The sequence below is a fragment of the Tetranychus urticae genome, chromosome 2, assembly GCF_039701765.1.
Source record: "Tetranychus urticae isolate SD_2017Ah chromosome 2, NJAU_TeUrti_SD_1.0, whole genome shotgun sequence".
Classification (NCBI taxonomy): Eukaryota; Metazoa; Arthropoda; class Arachnida; order Trombidiformes; family Tetranychidae; genus Tetranychus; species Tetranychus urticae.
Window position 1 is genome coordinate 23,236,221 of NC_142959.1, and position 27,537 is coordinate 23,263,757.

The 27,537-nt window shown below is 31.9% G+C and overlaps 6 protein-coding genes and 2 long non-coding RNA genes across 8 annotated transcripts; 4 read left to right on the forward strand and 4 right to left on the reverse strand.

Annotated features, from left to right (window-relative positions):
* Nucleotides 1-194: 194 nt before the first annotated feature.
* LOC112539438 (uncharacterized) lies at nt 195-1,178 on the reverse strand. Its single transcript, XM_025161957.2, has 4 exons — nt 1,045-1,178; nt 852-981; nt 600-791; nt 195-501 (listed from the first exon to the last, which is right to left on the reverse strand). Exons 1-4 carry the CDS (start codon nt 1,112-1,114, stop codon nt 351-353), a joined length of 543 nt encoding a protein of 180 aa, XP_025017725.2. The 5' UTR covers nt 1,115-1,178; the 3' UTR covers nt 195-350.
* Nucleotides 1,179-3,676: 2,498 nt separating this feature from the next.
* Nucleotides 3,677-4,271, reverse strand: LOC149094153 (uncharacterized). The gene is made up of 3 exons (XR_016198311.1): nt 4,146-4,271; nt 3,876-4,067; nt 3,677-3,792 (listed from the first exon to the last, which is right to left on the reverse strand). It is a non-coding gene; the product is annotated as an uncharacterized LOC149094153 (long non-coding RNA).
* A 574-nt stretch (nt 4,272-4,845) lies between these two features.
* LOC112539441 (uncharacterized) lies at nt 4,846-6,214 on the forward strand. Its single transcript, XM_025161973.2, has 4 exons — nt 4,846-5,285; nt 5,362-5,491; nt 5,554-5,745; nt 5,838-6,214. Exons 1-4 carry the CDS (start codon nt 5,219-5,221, stop codon nt 5,992-5,994), a joined length of 546 nt encoding a protein of 181 aa, XP_025017741.1. The 5' UTR covers nt 4,846-5,218; the 3' UTR covers nt 5,995-6,214.
* Nucleotides 6,215-6,948: 734 nt separating this feature from the next.
* LOC149094154 (uncharacterized) lies at nt 6,949-7,921 on the reverse strand. The gene is made up of 2 exons (XM_089267030.1): nt 7,234-7,921; nt 6,949-7,149 (listed from the first exon to the last, which is right to left on the reverse strand). The coding sequence occupies exons 1-2, from the start codon at nt 7,542-7,544 to the stop codon at nt 7,041-7,043; spliced, it is 420 nt and encodes a 139-aa protein (XP_089123156.1). The 5' UTR covers nt 7,545-7,921; the 3' UTR covers nt 6,949-7,040.
* Nucleotides 7,922-8,772: 851 nt separating this feature from the next.
* LOC107367437 (uncharacterized) lies at nt 8,773-9,649 on the reverse strand. Its single transcript, XM_015935135.3, has 4 exons — nt 9,529-9,649; nt 9,328-9,457; nt 9,059-9,250; nt 8,773-8,960 (listed from the first exon to the last, which is right to left on the reverse strand). Exons 1-4 carry the CDS (start codon nt 9,596-9,598, stop codon nt 8,867-8,869), a joined length of 486 nt encoding a protein of 161 aa, XP_015790621.1. The 5' UTR covers nt 9,599-9,649; the 3' UTR covers nt 8,773-8,866.
* Nucleotides 9,650-10,655: 1,006 nt separating this feature from the next.
* LOC107367432 (uncharacterized) lies at nt 10,656-11,517 on the forward strand. Its single transcript, XM_015935133.3, has 4 exons — nt 10,656-10,772; nt 10,837-10,966; nt 11,044-11,235; nt 11,315-11,517. The coding sequence occupies exons 1-4, from the start codon at nt 10,703-10,705 to the stop codon at nt 11,406-11,408; spliced, it is 486 nt and encodes a 161-aa protein (XP_015790619.2). The 5' UTR covers nt 10,656-10,702; the 3' UTR covers nt 11,409-11,517.
* A 972-nt stretch (nt 11,518-12,489) lies between these two features.
* Nucleotides 12,490-13,367, forward strand: LOC107367441 (uncharacterized). The gene is made up of 4 exons (XM_015935138.3): nt 12,490-12,601; nt 12,679-12,817; nt 12,882-13,073; nt 13,168-13,367. The coding sequence occupies exons 1-4, from the start codon at nt 12,535-12,537 to the stop codon at nt 13,259-13,261; spliced, it is 492 nt and encodes a 163-aa protein (XP_015790624.2). The 5' UTR covers nt 12,490-12,534; the 3' UTR covers nt 13,262-13,367.
* A 9,113-nt stretch (nt 13,368-22,480) lies between these two features.
* On the forward strand, nt 22,481-26,178 carry LOC107367612 (uncharacterized). Its single transcript, XR_001569945.3, has 4 exons — nt 22,481-23,219; nt 24,010-24,507; nt 24,613-24,996; nt 25,684-26,178. It is a non-coding gene; the product is annotated as an uncharacterized LOC107367612 (long non-coding RNA).
* Nucleotides 26,179-27,537: the final 1,359 nt, after the last annotated feature.

Here is a 27,537-nt window from a genome sequence, read left to right on the forward strand (position 1 = left end):
ATGCTTCGGAGCGTTTGTGTTCGAATCCCATAACCTTTTTTTCAAGTTTAAATCTAATAAATTATTGGTAAAAATTCAATAAAAAATTGGTAAAATTTGAGCTAAATCAGTGCCAAAACGTTATCAAGCTCTTGATTGTGTAAGTTGGCTAAATTTAGGCTCTTTCCTGGTCATAATAGTAACCCGGGCACACAATTGTAAGTATTGCGAACATATTTCAGTTTATAAAATCCTCATGCATGTATCTTTTTTCAAATACAAGAATCTTAATTAGCTCCATCTGTATGCAATTGCAATTGGGAAAGATGCTGGATACTGTGTCTCTAAGATGATTTTAAGATGCAAGACACTTAGCATTCCGCATCCAACACAGAAACGTTTTGTTTGTAAAACTTGAATGTCGTTTCTTCATCGTAATAGTTGAAGATAGCTCCATCAGCATGTTTAATTCCAATTGGAATAGTTTCTGGATAAAACTTGTAACTTGTACATGGAGACCACCTGAAAGATCGGTGAATGAAACAATTAATTATGATTGACGGCTCGTATTTACAAAATAGTTGTATTAGTCTTTAATTAATTGGTTGCATGATACTCACTGTGGATCTTGTCTAAATTCAAAAACGTTTAGATTGACTGATTTGAAATAGACTGTTGGTTTTTCAATGGCATTGTATGGATTGTATGGTTGGGACAGAGTCCATCGAAGGTAGACCGATGTAATTTTATCTGGTGGCGCAAACGATGAAATTGTTGTAGCATATTTATTGGCTTGCATGATTTCAACATCACTACAGCGAAATTCAAGCAAAGTTAGCAATTAATCAAAATATGCAATAAAATGAACTTACTTTGGAGTCAATTCAAAGTCTTCTTGTGTAATTTTGTTGGTGTTGTTACTTATAACTGACAGCTTGAGTTTACCTTCATGACTTTCGAAGTCTTTATTAGCCGTTCTAACAATCACTCCATAGGTGTACACTATTCAGAAAAAATTTGCAATTAATTCGGTAGACCCAGAGAGCAACGAGACTCGGTCCTTACCTTTAGCAGTTGCAGTGATGATACAGATGTTAACAGCTAAAACAAAAGCAAACAAGATTTTTGAATTCATGCTGAGTCGATTAATTGTTAGTTGCTTTTCAATGTTGCTTCCACTCAATAGTAGTACAATTATAATAAAAATGATCGAAATAAATACTGCAAATAGTGGCAAATTATCAAAAATCTAAGAAGCTATCCTCAACAAAGTTCCGCGTAATCATGTGTTACAATTCGTCTTCCAAGAATTATTTATGATGCTGATATTATACAATTGGAAACAATTAATATAACCATATATTGAGTTATGAACCCAAATAAGGAGACAACATAAAAACTTTCTGTATAATAATTGCATAAACATTCTTCTAACAATATGAGTAATTATCACAGAATCGATGGTTCTTGGAAGGAAAATTTTTAAATGTTTCTCTTCATTGATCTATTCATACTATTGTTTGGCTTTAACCGTAACATTATGCATTGCATTGAATTCTTACTAATCTTTCATCTTTCATCTTTCACATTAAACATTGAATTGAAGCAAAATATAAAAGATATTGTCTAATTAAATGCCTAATAAAGCATTCATAGCTACCTTTATCGTTTCGTTCAAATAATTCAATGAAGTTATGTTTCTGTTCATAAATAGACATAATGAAAGATGACAATGATCATCAAAATGTCCTTAGAAAGCTTTGTATAAATATGGTGTTTCAGTGCTTCATGAGATTTTAAAGATAAAAAAGTTTTTAAAGGAGTTTATTTATCCTTAAAACTACAGTGAACCCTCTCAAATTGTCACATTGTCATGCTGATTGAGTAAACGTCTTAGTTTCATTGGGTCTTTTGTCACACTCAATTTTGTGAACATGCCTCAGAGTTTTTTAAATTACAACGAAAGGTTAAATTTGAACCATTTTTTACTGAAATCCCTATGTCCCATGGGAAACATATATACTCAGAGCTTTTCTTTAAAATTATCAATGAAGTTTGACTTCAACTTTCAACTTCTTGCTTCTTCACTCTCTAGTGCTGCCCTCTCTCCTCTTTTCACTTTAAACCGATAGGTTTTAGAATAGTAAGATCCATCCCTTTCTCTCTAACTTTTCACTTTTGGTTGATGTCCATAGAAAAGTCAGTTAACTCTTCCTTTTTTGGCTGTTAGCAGTTGTGAACTGTCACATTCGGCGCAGTTGACAGGATTGTTTTTCTTGTTCTTCCAGAACTAATCTCTTGCTCTTTTTTCTGTCTATTGTTTTAGTGGATTTTCTCTCTCTCGTGTCGGATTACGATCCCGAATCCATCGATTCTCCGTTTAGCTCGCCCGGACACTGGTTTGGTAGCAATACCTAGGGTCTAGCATCTGCACCAACACCTGCTGGACCTATTAGTAAACCTTTGGTGGTCTTTGGTGGGGATTTAAAATAATATACGCCCCTGGTGGTACTTTTCAACCCTTGGATTCCAATTCTTGCCCTTCTTCTTCGTCCAGCCGTCCTCTTGGTCCATCTATCAGCCGACCCTTCCAGCCTTATCGTCCTTTGGCAGAACAAAACCCTCCCAAACCAGTTGATTGACCCAGCTTCCTCCGTCCTTTGGTAACTCCTGAAGTACAAGCTGTTGAAACTCGCACTGGTCCTTCAGCTCCATCTGGTGGTCCAACTAAACCTAATAAACCCAAGAATGAGAAATGAAGAGAAGAAAGAAAACTCTAACTTCAAAAGCAGCGTTTGGAAGCTGAACTAAAAGGAACTGTCTGCTTGGCTTACGAAGCTTATCTCCAGAAGGCGCGGAAAAAGACTGAAGAGCGAGCTGCTAAATTCTTCAAGCAAAGAATCCAGAAAGCTGCCGAATTTCGTAGACGGGAATCTCTTAGATTATTGATAATTTGCCAACATTTGAAGTATTAAAATGCCATTTTGATCACTATAAATTGTTGGGTCATAACAATTGGGTATAAACATTTGGGTCAGTTTGAACAAAATTGGAATCAAAAAACCAACAATCTATTTTAATTCAGCCAGCTAAATAAGTTCACGCTTTTGCCACTCCCAGGGTGAGTCTCATCTAATCCTTTGATATAAGACTGATAAGATAGTTTTGAATGTCATTTTTTGATCTTAACTGTCTAATTTTTTCGCTCTTGCAGTTTTTCTTTGTGTAAAATTCACAGTTTTATTTAGAAATTATCGCAATCGGGATTACAAATGATGATGGAGGTAATTTCAAATTTTGGCATATCAAAACGGATTGAACCTATTATTATAGTACCCCAAGTATTTCTCAAATAGATGCTGATTCCTAAATGTCTTGTATCTCAAAGTCGCAAGTTTTGTCTAGCAACTATTCCCTTTGCACTTAACATGCTAGATATGGAGATACTTTTCATGTCTTGTATTTCGAGCAATACTATGAAATTTTCATAATTAGCTAACCAATTCTTACTCGATTACTGCGATTGCAAGGAAAAGACCGTGTTCCAAACAATTACTGAATTAAATAAACTTTAATTACAATTAAATAAATAAACCAACTCGTCAGATTGATTCACTCTTTCGAATGCTGAATATCGGGTTCGTAACAAATGTCTAATGACATTCAGCATCTAATACAGAGATATTTGAGTTTTCTCCGTAATATTTCCATTGCACTCTGCGATTGTAAAAATTGAATGTAGTTCCATCCGCATGTTTAATTTCGATCGGATTTGTTTCTGGCCGAAAATCGTAACTTACACATGGAAAAAGCCTGAAAGAGCGAAAAAACATTAATCATGATTGACAACAAAACAATTTAGGTTAGCCCGAAATAAATTGATAGATGATACTCACTCTGGGTAGGACCTAAGCGTGAACATGCTTAGAATGATTGAATCGAAGTAGATTGTTGGTTTTTCGATTGAATAGACTGGATTGTCTTGTGAGGCCAGAGTCTATCGAAGATAAACCGATGTAATGTTGTCTAATGGAGCAATCGATGAAATTGTTGTAGCATAAGTTTTGTCCTTTTTGATCTTGATATCACTGCAAGAAAAATTATGTATATGTCAACAAAATATGTCAACAATAAATATGTAAATATATGAAATAAAATTAACTTACTTTGGAGTCAATACTAAGTCTTCTTGTGTAGTTTTTTTGGTATTAGTACTCATGATTGCAAGCTTGAGTTTACCTTCAACATCACTGAAAGAAAAATTATGCAGAATGCGTCAACGAATCGTAACGATATTAATCCATTTAAACTTACTTTGATCAATACAAAATCTTCTTGTGTAATTTTGCTGGTATACGGTTCACGGTAAGGAAATAGATTGTCAGTACTAATGACTGAGAGCTTGAGTTTACCGTTTTGGCTATCGAATTCTTTATCTGCAGTTCTAACAAACATTCCATAGGTGTAGACTAAAAACAATAATACAATTTGTGATTAATCAATTCTCTCTTTGGACACAGAAAACAATAAGACTTGGACAACAACTTTACCCTGAGTAGTTGCAGTGATGATGCAAATGTTAACAGTTAAAACAAAAGCAAACAAGATCTTTGAATTCATTTTGACTCGATTTAGTGTTTTGTTGATTTTTAATGCTGTTTCAACATCAAAGTAATACAAATATAATAATAATGATCGAGAACAGTACTTTAAATAGCGACAAGTTATCAATAATATACGAGATTCCTTTCCACAAAATTCCGATTAATCATATGTTACGGTTCGGGTTCCAAGAATTGTTTATGATGATGATAATATTGTATAATTTAAAACAGTTGATATAACCATATATAAACAGTTCTATGAAGCCAAATAAGCAGACAAACGAAAAACGCTCTGTAAATGGAATAAAAACCAATTATCGATTTTCGATCATATTTATAGAGGACGGTCTTTTACATAGCGTTCTTGTGCTGTCTACTTGTTTGGAATCATAAGCAAATATATGGTTTTATAAATTGTTTTCGATTATACAATAATACTATCATCTTAAATCATTCTTGTACCCAGAATCGTAACACATGATTACTCGGAATTTTGTAGAGGAGAGTCTCTTAGATTGTTGATAATTTCCCACTATTTAAAGTATTAATATTTCATTCCGATCAATATTAATTGTATTGCATTTGAATTAGTTGGATCAAAATTGTAAGTCAACAAAACAATAACTCGACTCAACATGAATTCAAAGATCATTTTTGCTTTTATTTTAGCTGTTAACATCTGTACCATTACAACTGCTCAAGGTAATGTTAACGTCTCATTGTTTTCTGATTCCATAGAATTAATTGATTAATCGAAAATTGTGTTCGTGTTCTTTAGTGTACAGCTATAAAGTGGCTGTTAGCACGGCTTATAGAGAGTTTGATAGCCATGAAGGTAAACTCAAGCTTTCAGTTATGAGTAATGACACCAATAAAATTACACGAGAAGACTACTTATTGACTCCAAAGTAAGTTTATTTGAATTAATATTTAGTATTTAATATTAAACTTTGTATGATTTTTCCTGCAGTGATGTTGAATTAAAAAGAGACAGTACTTATACTGCAAAAATTTCATCGATTGCTCCATTAGACCACATTACATCAGTTTACCTTCGATGGACTCTGGCCACACCAAACAATACCGCCTATGCGACCAAAAAACCAACAATCTATGTCAATCCGGTTAAGCTAAAGATGTTTACGCTTTTGCCACTCCCAAGGTGTGTATCATCTAATCGTTTGATTGAAGACTAATAACATAGTTTTAAATGTCAGTTGTTAATCTCAATTGTCTGGTTTTTTGCTCCTACAGTTTTTCTCCATGTGAAATTCACATTTTTTATCCAGAAACTTTTCCAATCGGAATTACAAATGAGGATGAAGCTAATTTCAAATTTGGGCATATCGAAACGGATTGGATCTATTATTATAGAACCCCAAACGTCTCTCGAATAGATGCTGATTGCTAAATGTCTTGTATCTCAAAGTCGCAAGTTTCGTCTAGCATCTATTCCCTTTGCACGCAACATGCTAATAGAGGTACTTTTCATGTCTTGTATTTTGAGCACTATGAAATTTTCATAATTAGCGAACCAATTCTTATTTGATTACTTAGATTGCAAGGAAAAGACCGTGTTTCAAATAATTACTGAATTAAATCAACTTTAATAACAATTAAATAAATAAACTAACTCGTCAGATTTATTCACCCTTTCGAATGCTGAATATCGGGTTCGCTTAGGATCACAAAATAATTTATTGCTCTTACAAGTTATTCAGGATTTCAAAATGTTTGTCTCGACTAACCCATCATGTTGAAAGAGACCGCAAATTCAGCCGATTACTCAATTTCCATGTTGATTACATGGATATGCACATGGATAGCATGCTGAATTATATAGTGAAGTTTTGATTCTGGAAAATCAGCAAACAGGGTTAACAGATTGAAATATGGATTTAAAAGTATATTTTTAAACTCAATAAAGATGCCGTCCAAGCCAGTAAATGTTGAAACAACGTAATCAAACATTCTGAATAATTTGGTCAATCATATTTGAAAAATAGCCAAAAAGAGTGAAAATTGCAGAAGCTGATATAAAGACCGAGATAAATATTGTAACTATGTAATAACTATAGATATAACTTGTGTCATTTTGTGATATTTGGCTTTAAAAGCTTTCCATCATGAGAGGTCGAAAATTTTCCATGCTGGTTGCAGATTTGCTATACACTTTTCAATGCATACGTTTTTAAAAATAATATACAGTAATTTCCCGAGGTTTTTGTTTTTTGGAGTGCTAACATCTATGTGAACTACAGGAGGAAAAAATCAAATTTTGCAGTTTTAAGTCCACTCTAATGACTACCACTGAAGGGAAAAGGGTAGAAAGGCTAAAGAGAAATAACTGGACTTACTGTTACTTACTGTAACTACATAATTTTTTAATGCTTTTCTTTTATATCATCATAATCATCACTTATATTTAATTATTTTATTTATCATTTTTTTAAAATTTTAATATGGTCGGTTCCAGCGGGAATGTCCTTGAAGGCACCTATTTATTATGTCCATAGCCACTGGAGACCGACCATCCAAGATGTAGATATTATTGGTAATGTTCATACTGAAAGATACAAAAGAAAAACGAATACAAATTAGATCATTGCGATCATTAGAACATTTAATGGGAATTAAATAAAAAGCTTACTTATTGTTTGTCCGTTGCCATGCTTGTCCTCTTCTTCTTCTTCTTCTTCTTCTCGGCCTGTAGATCTGCTGAGGATGGGCTTGCGAAGTATGGTCTGGTGGAAGCTGGGTTTGTGTGGGCGGTTGGGGTGGAGGTCGATGGGTAGGAGGAAGATAAGGTTGAGGCTGGTATGGCGAAGGCTGAATAGGGGGAGACTGATCGAGTTGGTTATGTTGCTGTAGAGGTGAGTGATCAGGATGACCCTCTAACTTTGGTTCCAGCAACTTTTGTTGGAGTGTATCGCTGCCAATGGCATGACCTTCAGAGTCCATTTTGCAGTTATTATTACTATTATTATTTTTATTATTTGTGACGTTGATGCAAGCGCTGCTTTTGAAGTTGTGTTCTTGATATTGTAAAAGTATCGCTTATATTAATTAGGAACGATTACTGAGTCTGCGTGAATAATGTTCTATGTTCTAGAATAATGTTGTTCCATATTGCTTTTTATGGCGCTAAACAATATACTAATGAGTCTGAGTCTAATAATTATAAACAATATATAATATCTAAACAGAATCAGAGGTTTGAAGCAATGTGCCTAGCATCATAGAATCGTCATGCAAAGCTCTATTTGAAAAGTTAGGTCGCATGGGGTCTTAAGGGATTCGATGAATAACTCCCAGGGAATACGATTTTCCAACAAAACTATTAAAACGGACCTAACGAAATGATTCTTCTTTCAGGGAACATAAATTTTCATAATAACGTGCATCTGGAACGCAAACCGTTTCAGTTTCCTTTAATCTGTCTTATTTAGGGATGACAGGAAAAGATCGAGTACTCGAGAAAGATCGACCAGCCTAAAAATTACGTAAAATAACCCAAAAATTGCTAGATTTTTCATGATTTTGTTTTTCACTCAATCATTTCAGTCAGCAGTTGTACGGAAAATCAAAACATTGAAAGATCGATCTTGGATCGACCTTCGAGTCGATCTTTTCATTTTGGTCGATCTTGGGCTCGATCTTTTAATTTTTTTCGATTCGAAGATCGAGCTTGTAAATCGCCGATCCTGCCATCTCTAGTCTTATTTTTGTTGAACAATTGAATTTGTATTCACAGTAGGGGCGACCTCTAGTATTGAATTCACAAACTCCTTCGAAATTACATTTCAACCTTTGACAGGGATTTCTTTAATCTCTGGATGCAATTGATTATAAATGCTGTTCAACAGAATCTGAATCTCTAGATTTGAAATCTTTGTGTACATTTTGATGGCTATGGCGATGAGGTCGAGTTAGATACTCTGACTTTGTCTTATGATTCTTGGGAGATTCATTGTTATCAGAGCTAATATTATCTGAACTTGTTGGTTCCTCTCCAGTTTCCTCACATTGGACCTAAAATAATGACATTTAATCCATATCATTGGGAAAAGCGTTCTTCCTGATTATGTTCAGTTGAACAAAGTTGTTGCACCAGCTATAAGTTTATCAATGGTGTACCTATGGTGAAACCTTACAAAGGCTGTATGAGATTTAACATTAACATAAAAACAATTTTAAAATTTATTTTATTTTTATTTATAAAACATGAAAAAATATTACAAAATTAGTTGAGTTTATGGTCCATAACTTTTATAGATACAGATTCAGATACATGAATTGAAAGTAGCTCCATCCGCATGTTTAATTCCGATTGGTGTAGTTGCTGGACAAAACTTGCAACTTTGAGAAACAGCAAGACTAGAAGAGCAAAAAATTGTACAATTAATTACGATTAACAACTTGCATTAACGAAGCAATCACAATAGTCTTCAATCAATAAAAGAGATGATACTCACTGTGTGTAAGGATTAACGATTGAAGTGCTAAGGGTAACTGAATCAAAGTAGATTGTTGGCTTTTTGATTGCGTAGTATGGATTGTATGGTGAGGCCAGAGTCCATCGAAGGTAAACCGATGTGATGTTGTTTAATGGAGCGATTGATGAAACTGTTGCAGTATAAGTTCTGTCCTTTTTGATCTTAATATCACTGCAAGAAAAATTAACAAAATATGTCAACAATGAATATGTAATTATTAATAAATATATGAAATAAAATCAACTTACTTTGGAGTCAATACAAAGTCTTCTTGTGTAGTTTTTACGGTATTTGTACTCATGATTGCAAGCTTGATTTTACCTTTTTGGCTACCGAATTCTTTATCGGCCGTTTTAACAGACACTCCATAGCTGTAAACTAAAAACACGAACACAATTTGTGAGCAATTAATTCTGTGGACTGAGAAAACAATGCGACTCGGCCCTTACCTTGAGCATTTACAGTGATGATACAGATGTAAACAGCTAAAAAAAAAGCAAAAAAGATCTTTGAATTCATTTTGAATCAATTTATTGTTTTTTTGACTTTCAATGTTGCTTAAACTTCAAATTAGCACAATTAATAATGATTGAAATGAAATACATTAAATTACATTAACTTTAAATAGTGGCAAATTATCAATAATCTGAGAGATTCTCCTTCACAAAATTCCTAGTAATCATGTGTTACAATTTGTTTTGCAATGATTATTTATTACGATATTATTGAAAACAATTGATACAACTATCTCATCGATCTAATCGATAACTAATAACAAAACAATTTGATAAAAGTTAGCTTTATTTTGTATAAACTTATCTTAATTTCATTGTTTTCCGACTAAATTCGATAATTATTTTGATTAATTTATTACAATTTATCTTGAAACTTTTGGGTTGAAATCATTTTTCATGTGGTTATTTTTCTGGAAAATTTCTTTTCTAGAAACTATCAAACATAAAGTTCAATTTGGTTTCTAAAAATCTCTTTTAAGCAAAGGCTTGTGCGTTTTCAATCTAAGAAGTTCAATGCAATCTAGCGAAAATCATTGCTTAGCTCGTTTCTGAGATTAATTGTTGGCCAAATACACATTTTTTCAAATAAACGAATGACATTGAAACAAAGTGCATGGGCTACCTCAAGGGAAAAAGAACCATTGTCCATTTTTCCTTAGCATAAGTGGTTCTCGAGTTATGAACCCGAACAGACGGACAAAATAAAAACACTCAGTAAATGGCATTGACCGTCTTCTTGAGTAAACACAGAGTCTTAAACCCTCCATGAACATTACCCTTTGAAATTGATGAAACCCAGATCAAACAACAAGATATGAATAGCAATAAAAAATCAAGATCATTGATCAATACATTCAAGCTGTAAAACAATAACATTGAAGATACGATCAAAACTTATCGCTAGTACAACCTTTTTCAACTGAACAATATCATCAATTACAATCTGAAACGCAAATCAAGTTAGCCCATGATTGTTCTTGGAAAGAAGAAAATCAGTTAGATTATTGATAGTTTGCCATTATTTAAAGTAATTCATTTCGATCATATTTTATTCATTGCTCTGAAGTTAGCTGAAACATCACCATCATTAATAAATCATCGACTCAACATGAATTCAAAAATATTTTTAGCTTTTGTTTTAGCTGTCAACTTATATGTTGTCATTGATGCTGCTCAAGGTAATTATAATTGTTTACTGATTCTACAGAATTAATTAATTGAAAATTGTGTTTGTGCTTTCAGTGTTCAGCTATGAAGTGACTGTTAAAACGGCCGATAAAAAATTCGATAGCCATGAAGGTAAACTCAAGCTTTCCGTCATGAGTTACGATTCCAAAAAGACTTCACAAGAAGACTTTGTTTTGACCCCAACGTAAGTTACAAAAGTTTAATTTCATATCACATGATTGAAACAAAAATTAAATGAATTTTGTATCGTTTCTTTTACAGAGATGTTAAGATCAAAAAGGACAGAACTTATACTGCAGCAATAGCATCTTTTGCTCCATTGAACAACATTACATCGGTTTACCTTCGATGGACTCTGGCCTCACCATACAATCCCTATTATGCAATCAAAAAGCCAAAAATCTATTTCGATTCAGTTACCCTTACCACTTCAATCGTCAATCCTTACACACAGTGAGTATTATTCAATCAATTGGCTGAAGACTGTTATGATTGTTCTGTTAATTAATTGTACAATGTTTTGCTCTTTCAGTGTTGCTTCATCTCAAAGTCGCAAATTTTGTCCAGAAAAGATTCCGATCGGAATTAAACATGCGGATGGAGCTACTTTCAATTCTTGTATTTGAGCACAGTTAATATGAAAGTTTCACGAAGAAACTCGAATATCACTGTAAACTCTCTTTCTCTCTCTCTTTACAAGTTTTTAATTAAATAAATTCAACAAAACATTAAAAAGCAATCAAATAAGTTTATAAACAGTAAAATCGGAGTAATACTCGAAGTTTGCAAGAATTAGTTATTGAAAATTAACTTTGGTCTCTTCATTTTTAGGCGGGTTTTCCTTTTGTGTAAAACTATCTCTTCATTGTCAAAAGAAATGAAACTCAAAAATTCACACCTCGATGAGAAGTCTTTTCTTTGTATAAAACTGATCTTTCATTGTGAATGCTTGGTATTTTCAACCAAAAATCGCGTAATGACATAATCAAGCTTGATCCATTGCACTCTAGGCCAATACAGAAACAAATTTTTTGAGTAGTTCCAAGACCAGGGATATTGAAACAACCTGGAATTCCGAGGGATCCACAGTTTCGAAAAACTCACTCCTTCGATTGTTACCTGGAAAGAGTTAGGAGCACAAAAGTATCGTCATCTTCATATATCAGATGAACAATATTCCTTATCCTTTGAAGTTATCATATTCATCATTAGATGCCGCTTCCAGGTCCCTTTTGCTCAAGTCAGAGAGATTTAAAGCGATTAAAAAGATTTCGATTAAATGCTTTACTAGCGAAATAACCGCCGCAAGCTAACTTGCCACTTGATTTAAACCGATTTTCTTACTAAACTTTTCAATAGATTAATGTTAATTTTAAAAGCCGATTTACTTTTTTGTCTTTTGCTATTTTGACAAATCACGAGTTAACATAATCGTAGAAGCAGGCATTATCTTAAATCTCGAAAGATGGCATTACAACCTTTTGTTAGGCTTTACTTTAAGTACGAATCGGCAAACTTACCAGGCTTAATATCACTGGCACAACAACTTTCTGCAATTGAAAAATAATATCTTCAGTGACACTCAATGAACGCAAAATTAAGTTAGTGCAACACGTGATGCCTCTTGTAAGGAGGAGAACCACTTGGATTAGTGATTAGTTGCCACTATTTAAAGCGATTCATCTTGATCATAACACATTGTATTACTTTGAATCTAGCTGAAGCATCATCATCGACAATAAACCAACAAACATGAATTCAAAAATATTGTTTGCTTTTGTTTTAGTTAACATTTGTATCATCACTGTAACTGCTCAAGGTAAGGTCCAAGTCTCATTGTTTTCTCAATGCACCGAATTATTGATAATAATAACAATTTTTGTTTGTATTTTTCAGTGTACAACTATGGAGTGACTGTTAGAACGTCATCTAAAAAGTTCGATAGCCATGACGGTAAACTAAAGCTTTCAATCACGAGTCCTAACAGTGACAACAGCAAGAAAAATACAGCACAAGAGTTTGTATTGACTCCAAAGTAAGTTTATTTCATTTTTTATTAATATCGATTGGTAACAAATTTTGTATCATTCTTCTTGCAGTGATATTAAGATCAAAAGGGAAAAAATTTATACTGCAACAATTTCCTCAATCGCTCCATTGCAAAACATTACTTCGGTTTACCTTCGATGGACTCTGGCCTCGCCATACAATCCCTACTACGCAATCAACAAGCCAAAAATATACTTCGATTCAGTTACTCTAAGCACTGCAACACTCAATCCCTACACACAGTAAGTACCATCAATCGATTGAAGACTATTCCCTTCATTTTGTTTTAATTATTTGTCCTATTAACATAATTTTATGATCTTTTTCGTTTTACAGTCTTGCTTCATCTGAAAGTCGCAAGTTTTGTCCAACTACTATTCCGATCGGAATCAAACATGCGGATGGAGCTACTTTCAATTCATGCTTTTAAAGAAAGCTAAATAAAAGTTATGAAACTTGAACGCAACTAACTTTGTAATAATTTTTTAAGCGTTTATTAAATAAATTTCAAATAAATTTACATTTTGCAAAATTAACCGAATAATTTGTCGATTATTGAAATTATCATTGATATTTGACTAGCAATTGATTCAGAATCGGTTGGCTCTTGTTCGAATCCTAAGCTCAATCTATATAAATGATGTATTGGAATGATGCTTAAGTACAATCAAAACATGTTTGGTCTCAAACTCTCTTGTACATTGGCATTTTTCTTGGTCGGTCATTATTCATTTGTTTCAGTTTCGTGTTCTTGTCATTCATTTGGCTTTTAGAGTATTTTAGAAAATGAATAATGAAAAAATGAAAAAATGTCATAATGATGACAGTTTGAGTCTAGATTCGAAGAATTCATTTCTGTTCATATTCATCTCATTAAATGAGTCAGGGCTGAATTAATGGATGAAATTGCTGTGCATGCTCCAGTTTAAAGGTCAAACTTGAAGTAAATCTCTAGATATGAACCTAAACAGGTGTAACAATCAGCTGGAATGATTCCATTGAAAAGATACAAAGAAATAGTAATTGCTCTTTGCAACAAAATTTCATGGCACAAACTGAACCAGATTTGTTTTCATGATACCCTGAGGAATAATGAGATTGGTAAAACTGTGTTCATCTATTAGATGAGATGAAGAAAAGAGTAAAAGTTATCGATTATAATAATCGTCCGTTGAATGTACAAAAGTAATAAATGAAGACAAGAAAATCTTAGCAAACAGAAATACAGTAAACAGCAGCTCATGAGCAGCTCATGAACAACGTTTTGCATTAATTTGCTAATCTAATGATCATTAACATTGTCCAATCAACTCAGGTAACAAACCTTTTCGCTACTAAAGGAAGCAAAATAATCAACTAAATAGGATCAAATTAAGAGACACAAAGTTATCGCTTAATCAGCATGAAATGTTCAACATTAAAATCATTTACATTAATTGAAAACTGTCTTGAAATAAGTGAATCTATCGATTATGAAGTTGTAAAAACGACCATTCGAACGATCAAAAAAAATCATTTTGACTCCAAGTTTTTATTTTGTTTTGCTCAAAATGCATGATTAAGTTGATCAACAGATAGTTGACAATTAAATCAGTGTCTAAATTAATTTGTCATCTTTTGTTGTCTGTTGTTGACGCAAAGTCATTTCTCTTTTTTCCCCGACATTGAATCAAATTGTCATCATTACCTGTCTTGAAGACATCATTATCAGGTGCAAACTGGGACGTTAAATGGAGCGTAAGTGAACAAGTTTCAGCTTACCTCATGTCAATCCTGTGGCAATTTATGCTGAAAAAAGGTAATAAAGATAATGATGATGATGATGGCTATCATCAACATCACCACCACCATCTCTATTATCAGCGAGAAAATTTGTAAACTGGATTCCCTGTGAACAGGAAACTTGACCCAACAGTCCCTTGAGTTTCAGTGAACCACAAAGTTTCAAATTTGGACATTTTGACAATATTTACTATCATTTTACTTTTCACTTTTACTTTTTGTCCTTTCCTTTTCAAATCCATTCAATCATCTTTGGTTACCTTGAAAAAAGTTGAACTTGCAACTGGAATCCCGATAGTATTGCTGACCGACAACATTCATGATTAACTTGTGATTGTTTCGGTTCAACTGTTACACTAACAATATGCTCAAATGCCTAAATGCTTCAGATTAATGATATTTTTCAAGTACACTTCAACACTACTGGGAGGTAAAAAAATGGTTAAATGATAATTTGGTTAGAAATTTGTATTCAACATTGAAGATGCTAATTTAAGGTTGATGGTTGAATCCAGTGTGCACTTGCATTCAATTGCATGATAATTATCTACTTGAACCACAACCAAGAGAACAGGGTGAATGAATGAATATTGCAAAATAAACAATAAACTCTTGATGATTATCGAAAGCATTAGAAGATTATTTGTTCATGTTTATTTTTAGTTTTCATACACAGAAGAAGAAGAAGAAGAATGTTGTACATTTTGTTGGTTCAAGGGTTGACTTGAACATTCACTTTCACTCCCAGTTTTCATTGCTTGTTTCCATCATTTTCATTCTTCTGCTTCTCCAGTTTCTCTTTGACTCTCATGAATCTTGCCTTAAAATTGATCCTCAAAAGTTTACCAACCATGAATTTTACACTGAAAAAAAAGCCAGCAAACTTAGTGACCTTTGCCTAAATGTTTTGTCGAACCAAAAAGAAATGTACTTTTCTTTTGTGAAAATCATTTGTTATTGCTTTTCCTTTTTCTTGTTGATTATACTGACGTTAATCATTAAGATGATGATGATGATGATGATGATGATGATGTAAAAAGCGAGTGAATAAAAGAGCCAAAACTGAACAATTGGATGCTAAATGAATAACAGTTTAGATGTAATAGAATGAGCAAAACATAAATGATTGGAAATAATGGCAAAATATTGAAGGAAACAATTACAATTATTATTGATTATCAATGTAATCATTATTTTCATCTTTTTCTGTTTAACCTTTTTTCCATGATTGAAATATTGATGCACCTTGAAAATAATTGAAGAACCAGAATAAATCACAATTCCCAGAACCAATCAAAAGATAAAGCTTCATGAAACAATAACAAAATACAAGATATTTGTATGAATATTTTAAAAAAGCAAAACCTCAAAACATTTTATCCACAAAATCTGGTTTCTTCAACCAAACCCTTTGCCAACCTCTTTCAACCAATTTCAAGATGAAAATTTTGAAATGTTTGGGTCCAACTAGTCAAGAATTTCAATTTCAACCGATCAATAAATTGATAATCAGTCTTTCAATGAACTACCAAATAAAAGATTCAGTTCCATGTCGAGCATAATAATAATAAATGTTTTCCCATGAATTGTTAATATTGTCGGATAAAATATATAAAATGCATTATTAATAACAACATTAGAAACTAAATTTTGTATGAAAAAAAGGCAAAAAAGGTAAACGAGGTAAAAATGAGGTAAAATTAGTCCATTATTGACAGGTGATTTGATAAACAATGAACATGGACATCATCTTGACTGTCATTTTTCGCCCTTTTTTCAAGCTCTCAATGTATTATTATTCAATCAAACTAGGCAATCATTTTGATGAAAATGGACTGAAATACGTCAGTAACAGTTAACATTATCAAACTGACATGACAATGTAATATTGACAGTTTTGGAAAATTTGGAAACTCTTTCAATTTTCCTTTTTTCAGTGGATATGATAAACAATTGAAAAGCCATTACAACGTTGACACTTGAAAAGCTTTTGCTTCTGTCTAGGATTTATAACATTATCATTCTTGCCATTTAACTAACCCGTTGGGAAGGTAGCAGCAAAATAAAAACCAGAAACACACATTCAAGTCAATGAGAGTAACTCACTCTGGTTGACTCGACAACAGCTTTGGTTTTTTTTGTATTGCAAGTGGAACCCTTTTTTCATGGATTGCATATTAATGTCAAAAGTTTTTATTGTTATTTGGAAGAAAAGTCAATTTTTTGCAAAGTTCAAACCAACAATTTACCAATAATCAGCTTAAATTGCAACCTTACCTTAGGATTTCAGTTGAAGGTTTTAACCAATTTTGATGTTGAGCTGTTGCTTGGTTATAGCTGTTGTTTGCCTTCTTTAGTACTTTGTTCAAACTCGATATTGCCTTTTGCTTTTATCTCTTCTTTATGTCCTCATTGAAAGGCTATTGTTTTTGTTGTTGTTGTTTCATCTGGTAAGTGAAATAAATGAATGTCAGGATTGAAGAAAAGGCAAAAATGGGTGAAAAAATGAGCCCAAAACTGGGATTATAAGATAAAAATATAAAATGAAGAAATAAAAATTGTCTCAAAATATCGTTTACCAGAATATTGTTTTCACCTAAAAATCTGGTCTTTTGTTTTCATTTCAACAAATTTATTACATCTTCCATCAACCATCAGCAATTTGTTCAGCATTTGATGTTGGAAAGGAAAAGGAAAATTTGTTGATAAAATTGATTTGGAAGCCAGAAAAACCAGGAAATAAATTGAAAGGTTGGAGGAAAATTTTCTTAGTTGTTTGCCTTTTGTTTACCTTTAATAAATAAATATTGCTCCAGTTTTGTGTCTACTTTTGGATGTTATCAAATTGATATTTATGATTCAAGTTGATCAACCAATTATCCTGATTGTTGCCAAGTATCGAGTGATCAATTTAAACAGTTTTCAAGTTGAAATTAGACGAAACATTTGAAAGCACTTAAAACTTGAAGACAATCTAATGGCAGACAAAAAAAAGTAAACCCAATTTTTAGTGCAATACAAAATGCTGTGTTTTTATAACAAAATGATCAAGATTGTATTCAACTTGACAGTTACATGGCCAACCTTTCCTGATTTATCGTTGAATCTCAAACTTGTTTTCACCTTCAAATAAATTGTCTTTAATTAATTGTTATAAAACCAGCAAACTATTCATTCCTAATCACCGAATCTAAACATAAACAGCTTCCTGAACCCAAACCAGATTAGATTATTATCATTCAATTGAACCCATTTACCCTCAGTTAATGCCTGGTTCACAGCAAGCCAACAATGTAACATCATTTTAAGTTATCATGCTAACTAAATTAAGTCTTGTATAAATTTAATTATAACTTGAAGAGGAAAATTAATGAAGGTTCATCTTTATATTGAAATATTGAAAAGGAAAAAATTGTTAACCTGTTGACTGAAAATTGTCTCTATTTACTCAGAACCAGGATATTAAATGGAGTACATCAATAGATAATCATTAATGATTATCATGTTTACGTTTCTGTATTCAATTTGAAACCTTTGCGGGTTTGAGATCATTTTTGGCTCCCAGTTGATGGTAGAAGATGACATCAAAGTAAATATTACCAGAAAGATAATGCATTAACAAATAAACTGATCAATCTTTATAGCCTTTTCCTTATTTAAACCATTAACATGGTAACTTGGCCATTACAGTAATCCTGGTTCAATGGTTGTCCTCTTTAATTATCAGTTCATTTTTCAATTGTATCACCTTGATCCAACCAAATTGTCGCAGTTAAATATACAAGAGAAAACATTTTCCCGATGGAAATTACTTGTGTCTTTGTTTAACCAGAATTGGCCTTTGCTCTATCAATGGGTTAATGTTTAAATGAAGTTACCAGGAGAAAAGCTGTTTACCTTGATTGTTAATACCATGATTCTGGACCATTTCATGTCCATCTGGAACAATTGAAGCTGGTTGCCAACGAATCCTGTTAATTGTGTCTAATAAAGTTTAATCACTGGTTTGGGTTCAATAATGAACCCAAGAGCTGAGACTTAAATAGATCTGAGAGGTTTGTCCAAAGAAAAGAAATGCAATTATTTTAATCACTTTTTGTTCAACAATTAAGAGTAACTTGATAAATTATCAAACTCAATTATAAATAATAATGATATAAATGCTGTCTGAGCAATTTTCAAAACATAAAAAGGTTAACTCAGTCGAGACCAGCTTATATCGTGTTCAATCCAAGGAATCTGTTGGGACTTTTTAATCCACCATTTTTTCACTTGATTAAGTTAACTGATTATTTGAGTGCTTTTCACCGTTTCATGGCTCCGTTCAAAATCCTCTTTACAATGATAATAAATTAGTTTTCCTCTTGCAACCCAATTAATTGCCATCAAAGTCAACACCAATCAATTCTCAATTTTACTCCGTAATCCTTTCTAATGGTTTAATTTTTTGCTCCTCTTTTCATCCATTTTTACAAAGTAACTTGTCACCTTGCATTATATGTTACTCTTAATCTCAAATCGATTCTTGAGTTGAAACTTGCCAGAATTTCCTTCCTTGTCAGCTTTTATAAATTTTGTCAGTTTCTTTTACCTTCTCAGACAAGCTTGAAACTTGAATATAAATCACACACAATTTCAAGATGAAAACGAATTTTGACTTTTCCAAGTTGCACAGTTTACCGGCGAAAATTGATTTCTCCAGACATTCGAGTGTTTCAAGAAAAATGTCAAAAACTGAGTTCAATAAATTGATTCACAGAATGCTATTCAATCCAGTCAAGTAAACGATCAAAACACTTTGATGGTCAAAGGCACAAGAATGATTCCCATTTGATTAAATGATTTTCCTTCAAAATTAACCTCATTTCAATTCAGAATTTCAACTTAAAAAATTCTGTGAAATTCCCTTCCTTGGAAAGATTGAAAAATGTAGAGCAGCAATAAAAGGATTGAAAATGATTGAGATGCAATTCAAATTACCTCAAATGGTTAACACTTGAAATGTTTCACCAACCTTTTCAAAGCTCAGCCAAGCTCAGCATCCAGAGATCTTTCAATGTAATTGTTTATCAGCAGAAATGTTGCACTCGTGAGCAATTATTAACCCAATAACCATGGTTTAATTGAGTTTCATGGTATTCAAACGTCACCAAGGAAAAGGCAAATGTGAATCTTGTTCGCAACTGCAAACTAATTTGCTTACTCTTGTGCTTACTTTTGTCTAACAAATGAAACTACAAAAAGCAACACAAAAACACAATACAAATACAAAGGAAAGAAACAAAACTTTCAATAATACAATGATTATTACTATTTGCTCAACATTTTCAAGTGCACATTGCCTTTTACAGATTACTTGGTTATAATACTTTTAACCATCAACAAGCAAAGACTTGAAACTTATTGTTCATTTTTTTCTGCTGATTCCTGATAAAAGGAGAAAAGAAAATATGCTTTTCAATCCTTCCTTTTCTTGTTCCTTCCCTGTTCCTTCCCAGTATCTACCTAGAATTCTCTTTCCTTCCAATTTGCCTGCAAATTTTTCAGCAAAAATTTTTCCTTCTTTTTCTTCAAAATGATATTTTCTTCACCATCTTAAGTCAGTTACAGTTATATAAATATATATAAAAATATTATATAAATTCAAGTTACAATTTTCTTCTTCACTCCCAGTTTTTTCCCTTTTTTATTATTCTATTTCTCATTTCTCATTCCCTGGTTTTTTTTCTTCCTTCAGGTTTACCTTATTATTTATACTTACATGAACATTCACAAATGACTTGAATAAAACTCTGCTTGAGTATTGGATTGCCATTGCTGTTATCAGTTTCCATGAATTCAATTCTCAAATCATGATGAAATGTGAACTCAAATTGCAAATGGAAAACAATCTTGCAACAAAAGAAACGTAATCTGTTTGATAACCTGTTGATAATAATGATGAATATGATCTATATACAATAAAAGTCAAAACATTAAATTTTCATCTAAGAATTGTGACTAAACGAAAAAGATTCCAACGAAAATTTTTACACAAAATGAAAGCCATAATCGAACCACACTTCTGAAAATAGTGCGAGCGGAATCAGAATTCAAATTAATGATAAATTCACGGACAGACACAAAAACAGGACGACGGGAAAACGGCAGAATCCGTATTCTGTAGCATTGTGAGAAAAACTTTTGGGGTTTTCAAGTTGATCTTTATCGTTGGATTAGAAGTATCAATATATGTGTAATTGTCTCTCGAGTAAAGAGTTTGGCGCTTCGATTAAACAAAAAAGGACCAAAGCTTAAACTTTGCCCTCTATTTCGTCAAAGAAATTTTTGACTCGAAATATGAAATCAGTTTTGTGCTCCTGAAAAGTTTCGACTCTCACCTCGATTGAAAATTTTTTACATTTACTTAGAGAAAGGCTTTTATCCTTCCAAATGAATATTATCAAAGTGACAAAAGCTAAAGATTTCAACTTTTGGATTTCTTATTCTGGTTTTGTTCATTAAGAATTAGAATTTCTTTTAATGTGGATTGAATTTTTTGGAATGAATGAAATTTGTGATCAGTCATGATCACAGAAGACTCTAGTTAATATAAAGAACAATAATATTTTTGTTGAAAATAACAAGTATTATTGTGATGATAACATTGTCTAAATGAAAGTTCATGTTTTTTGGTTCCAATTTAGTTTCAATTTTTGCTTTGCTTTTTCATTACTTGTTTTTAATAAGTCAACTAGAGTATAAAAAAGTAATTTAAACAATGTTGTTAGTCGTTCAATTGTAATTGTTAATGGTTGGAGTAAAAGTTGACAACAACAAAAAAAGAGTCTAGATTAAAGAGTAAATATCAAGTTAATCACAATTTAGTTGACTTCGTGATTACGAGTGAATTAGGAGTAAATGTCAAAAGTTGATATCTATTTTAAATCTAATCAAATTACTTTTACAGACTCAAATTCAGTTCATTATCATTTTAATCATCATCATTATTATAATGTTTAGGTTGAAAATGATCGTGAAATTTACAGCAAATGTTGATATAAGGCTGCTTGCTGTGCATTGAAATGTTTAACATCAAAATAAATATAATCAGTTGGAAGTGACAATTTTTAAACTTGTTAATTTGGTGAAGCAGACAATAATAGCTAAAGTAATCAAGAGTTGAACTTTTCAAGGAATAAGATCAACTTTCACCAGAAAAATTGAGTTTACTTTCTTCTTATTTCATTCCCAGTGCATTTACCATTTTAGTGATTTTTCACTGTCTTTTTATTTCATAGACATTGGTTCATGAGAGAGAGAGAAAGTTCAGACTGATGAAGAGATGAAGAGAGGAAGATGAAGATGTATGGCAAGATGAGAATGGTAAAGAGATGAAAGGTAAAAAGTGAATTAAAGATTCCCAGGGAAGGAGAGACAAAGTAACCAGGATTGTACCCAATTGAGTAAGGAAAGGTTAAGACACGCATAAAGAGACATCAGGATTCCAGCGTTACATGATGAACCAAGAAGGAAGGAGAAGATGGCGAAAAGCAGGAAAAAACAAAAGTGATGAGTGAAACGAAAAATTGAAAGGCAACGAGAAGAAGAGAAATAAATGAAAAGCTAATAGAAAAGAGATGAAATTGTGAAGATGACGAGGAAGATGGAAAAGATGATGATGATGAAGGTTAGTTGTAACGTTAAACGTAACCATGCCAGTGCATCCCTCATGAGAGTCTGTGTATTGGGAAAAGAAGAGGAAAGAAGGGAAAATATCATACAGAGTTTATAAGGTAAAGGTGAGCGCAAAATCCCAGTTAAATCATTGGTAAGTCAATAATAGCAACACTCTCTCTTTACTTTCTCATCTCGTCTCTCATTCCTCACTTTATCCTCATCATCATCATTTTATCCTGTCGTCTTCTTCTTCTTCTTCTTTTCTCATCTTTACATTTTTGTCTTCTTTCTTGCCTGTTATAAACAATCATCTTGTTCACTCCAACAACATACCAAGTCAAACATATTTATATATATTATACACCTTTACATTGTTATTAATGGTTACCACGTGAAAGTGAACCTTTCTTTGCTTTTGCCTTTTTCCTTCACTACTTTTGTTTCTTTGGTTTCAATTGAAACAAAATTGTGATTAATTAACTGTTTATTTCATTTTTCATTTTCTTATCATTTTTGTATTCAAATTTTCATTTCATTTGGTTTCTGCTTTTCATTTTTCCTTCTGGTTATTGCATTACAAACATGATAAATTGTTGCATTTTCAAAGTGAAAATCAAATCGAAAGGATTATTTCTGGTTAACATTTAACCAAAGTGAACCAAACATTGTTTTGTGTTGGATTAGTCTGAAAAATCAGTGTAAATTGTTGCAGGATTTATCCAATTTAAATGTCTTGTTGTCACCATAATCATCAGCATTTGCTTCATCTTGTTTCACTCTTGATTTAATTTGGATTTTCCTTCAGTCTCCATGTTCAATCAACATTTTTGTCAACAACTTTTGTGTTTCCAGTCAAACTAATCAATATATTTGACCAAAACGTTCAACAATCTGACAATCCGCTGACAATCCCATGAACCGAATAAAGTTTGATGAAGCAAAATCAGGTAATTTTTGTAAATTTTTTGCTCTTCATTACCCAAAAAATGTGCTTTATTAACCCAATAAATACTTGGCTTGGCTTTGGTTCATGTCTTTTATTCATGATAATAAATGAGAAATTTGAACCCAACAACTCATACATTTTTCAATCCATTGATTTACAATTATCTAGATAAATAAGTGACTCCATTGTAATTTACAACAATCAATTTAACAATCAATTTTCTTCTTCAATTGATGTCAACCCATTTTCATTTGCTTCAATATCGATATTTATAGCAATGACAAACCATTCATTAGAGTGAAAATGATTTAGATTTATTTAATGTAAAAAGATATCGATTAGTTGAACATTTCTATCATTTAAATGACAATTAAAGTTGAACCTTTTCATAAATTGAAGTTAAAGGCAAACAAATTGTGAATACATTTTGCCAAATGTTTCTACTTTTACAATTGGGTTGATCCATCAACTTGCAGGTTACCCAAGTTAACCCATTTTCAGGAAAAGTCATTTTAATCATTGAAACTCATTGACAATTATTCAATTGAATAATTTAATTACAAGCAAACACTAGTTTCTACCATTTGACCAGTAAATTATTCAACCTTACGAATCAAGATAAATCAAATTTACTCTTAACCTGCACTTCTGCCGTAAATAATTAACCTTTTTTTTACCTTGCAAATTGAACAACCAAATGTTATTAACTATTCAAGATGCGTTAATATTAGATTATATTGTTGGATTAATTTGTTAATTTCAATGTTTCTTTATTTAATCTTGTTCATCAGATGCATCAGGAATGAAAATGTTTCATGGAAACCCAGTTGTCTGACTTTTCCAAGGATTATTTAAACCTTACCATTTGGATTGCATTTTTACCCATTTTCTGGTTTGGGTTAACTGACTGTTTGTGAATGGTGATCATGTTTATTGGTTTTACCATTGTGATATGGTTAATTACAACAATTTGAATAAAGTGATTAAGCTCAATGACGACATCCATTGAGGATAATTCAACCCTTGAATCAAGTGAAACCCTTTACGATGATTTATACTCTGAGACTAGCTTTGCGACAACCCTTTTGGTATCGGTTTATGCAACTATGTTGATCTGTGTTGTACTACTTTTTACACGAATCATTTATATTGCTGTTGTCCGTAGCTTTAATCGTCCACTTCGTCCAAATCCATCCTTTATAATTAGCTCATCAGATGGGCCGACATGTAATGATAGCTGAAAACAGTTAATACCAATCAACACTTGCAAGTGCTACCAACCAGAAAAGGTAAACAATTTCAAAAACAATCTAAATCAACATTTAAATTAAACTTAAGCTGTAAAAGGAAAACAAGATTCATTTTGAACCATTTTACTTGTCTTCCATCTTCAGGGAAACAGAGACCATCATCTAACTACCATTAATTTAAACCCAAAACCAGCATAAAGACATAATACATCTTTAAATAACCAGAAATGGTTTACCCAAAAGAAGGTTTGATTTGTATTTTCAATTCAATTTCAACCTTTTTACTCTCTTCTTCCAATTCAACAATCTGGATCATTTAACTTCACCATTAACCACATAATTCAATCACGTTTTAATCATGTTTTCAATACAATCCATCATGGATTTTGGTCCAAAAGCAAAACCTAAAATGAACAAAAACAGTGTAACATTGGAAATTTGTTTGTGTCTTTCAACTTCTAAACAAGCCTAATTGTGACGATAACTTTGATTAACTTAATGATTATGTTAAGCCAAACGGAAATTAAGGTAATTAGCACTTTACGTATTTTATTTATCATATTATAATAGCTCAACGTTTGGATAGAAAAAAGTAAAGTCGAAAAAAAGCAACAAAAATTGCAAACCTTCATTCAATGTGGAGGTTAATATTAAAAAGTGAAGGCAAAAGAGATTGAATTAATCAAATTGTATCTACTTAATCTTCATTCAACCTTTGCTCGTTTTTTTCACCATTCATTTCGCATCCCTGTTATTAATGCTCTGTTAATCGTAGACTAAACTAAGATCTGATTAAACAGTGATAACGCTAATTCAGTTTCAAACATTAGATTGAAATGAAATTGCACTTTATAATTGAGTCGAGCGAAGTTTACATTTAGGATGAAAATTTAGGTGATAATGAACAGAACTTGCAAGTTTGCTATTCAATGAGACCAGATGTAATTTCAATGGTCAAACCAGCTTAAGTTAAGAACCTTTTCCATGTAAAATGAATGATAAATGAGGATGGAAAGGATAAAGCTAAACCATTCTCAATTCCTGAAAGACTAAACCTTATTTAACCGTATTCTCGTCTTTTGTTTCCTACTCAGTTTAACAATGAAATTGAAACTTTATTTCAACTCTTTGACCTTTGATAATAACACAAATGCAAACAATCAATATTAACATGTAATTTATTTCCTTACCTTTCCATTTATACACAATATTTAGATGTAATATTAAAGTAAAGATCAAATGGTCTAATTTTACCAAAGGATATTTGATATTGTTGGCAAGCTTCATGTTAACGGTTAAACCATTCAATTGGATCAAAATGGATCAACCTTTCAGTTTAATTTTTTTAACAAATCTTAAAATTAAAAGCACAAATGACCAAAAATTAACCCAAATTTGTAAATAATAGTTAATTGTAATTTATATTGTAAATAAGAAGCATCAACAATCATGTTTACCGGATAACTGAAAAAGAAGACCTAAATGTGTTTACCAGGAAAGTGAACCAGATTGGCCAACAACGATAAATTGACCAGGAAAAGCAAAGCCAACAACTAAACATGAGAACCGGAAATTTTGTACATAATAATGAAAAAACTGGTTAAATAACCAGAAGATTGTCCAATCATACAATAAGGTGATAAATTCATGTACATTAAATAGAGTCTATTGTTTAATAAAATTATCATCTTCACTCCATTGGTATTGCCATATGTTTGTGAACCTTTTTTATTGCCATTTCTTTCTGTTCACTCCCTTGTCTTTCCCATTATAATGATGATTATATTGATGATGATAATGATGGCAATGATGATGAGTTTATTTACTTTGATTACCTTGAAGCTATGGATGATCAAGTCTGACATTCAGATAGAGAGCTTAAGAAACTGTGAATAAATTAATGTACCAACTGAATGCCCGAAGACAAGAAATGCAAAGTAAAAATATAACACACTAAACCTCATTGACAATGATAATAACAACTTTGTATTAGCTTTTATCGATCGTTTCAATAATATCAAAAGCCAAATGTGTTACCTTTTTCAATTGGTAAAACTCGTTAGTAAAACTGTGACTATTCAATCCGTAATATTTTTACATTCAATGGTTGGATGTTTGGCACAATTTGATAACAATTGCAATGGTTCATTATTAGTTGACACCATTTTGCTGTTCACCTTATTAACACATTTTATCATCAATGTTATTACCTTTTACTCTTTCTCTTTCCTGTCCTAGTTCCCAATATTTCCATTGGACATTCAATATCAGATATCATGAAATAACAGGCAAAACAAATTCACAGTCAAAACTAGTTTCAGGTTAATTAAGGTTAACCCAGTAAGCCCAGCTTTTCTTGCACCAAATGGTTCGTCCTTTCCCCGAGCTTCTGCACTTTTCAACATTATTAGATCAAGGTAAAGACTCATTTTTACTGGTTATTAGGTTAGTAAATCACCCATTTCAATATTGATAATGAAACTTGTATGAGACTAATAAGCAAAAGTGAAGTTATTTGACCAAATGCTGATTCCAAGAGCATCTCAATGTAGATTCTGGTGATTAAATTATTTTTGCCTTGAAATTAGCTTCAGTTTTTAGATTTATTTGTGTTATGAAAAAGCCTTAAATCAATTTTAATTTCATTGCTAGAGTTGTATTTTGGTGATTGATGTTCATGTACTGTGTATACTGGTATTTGATTGAAACTCTGAAAATGCTTACTTTAAGTGGTTCAATATCATTTATGTTTATAACTACAAATATTGCTTGTTTATCATTAGTATATGGCTATTATATGTAGTTATTTTTGCCAATAAAGATGCTCTAATGTTTTCCTTTCTGATTATTATGAATATTATGATAAATATCTATCAACATAAGAGATAAAAATATCTATTAGTATTGGAGTTGGTAATATAACCTTATGGCTATAATGATGATATGATTATTTGTGACCTCAGTGTTACAGGATTTATTCTTTGAAGCTTATTTAAATGATATTAGTGGTTATAACCTTTTAATCGATAAACCTTGGTAAAGACGGCAGTTGATAGTAAATTGTTGGCT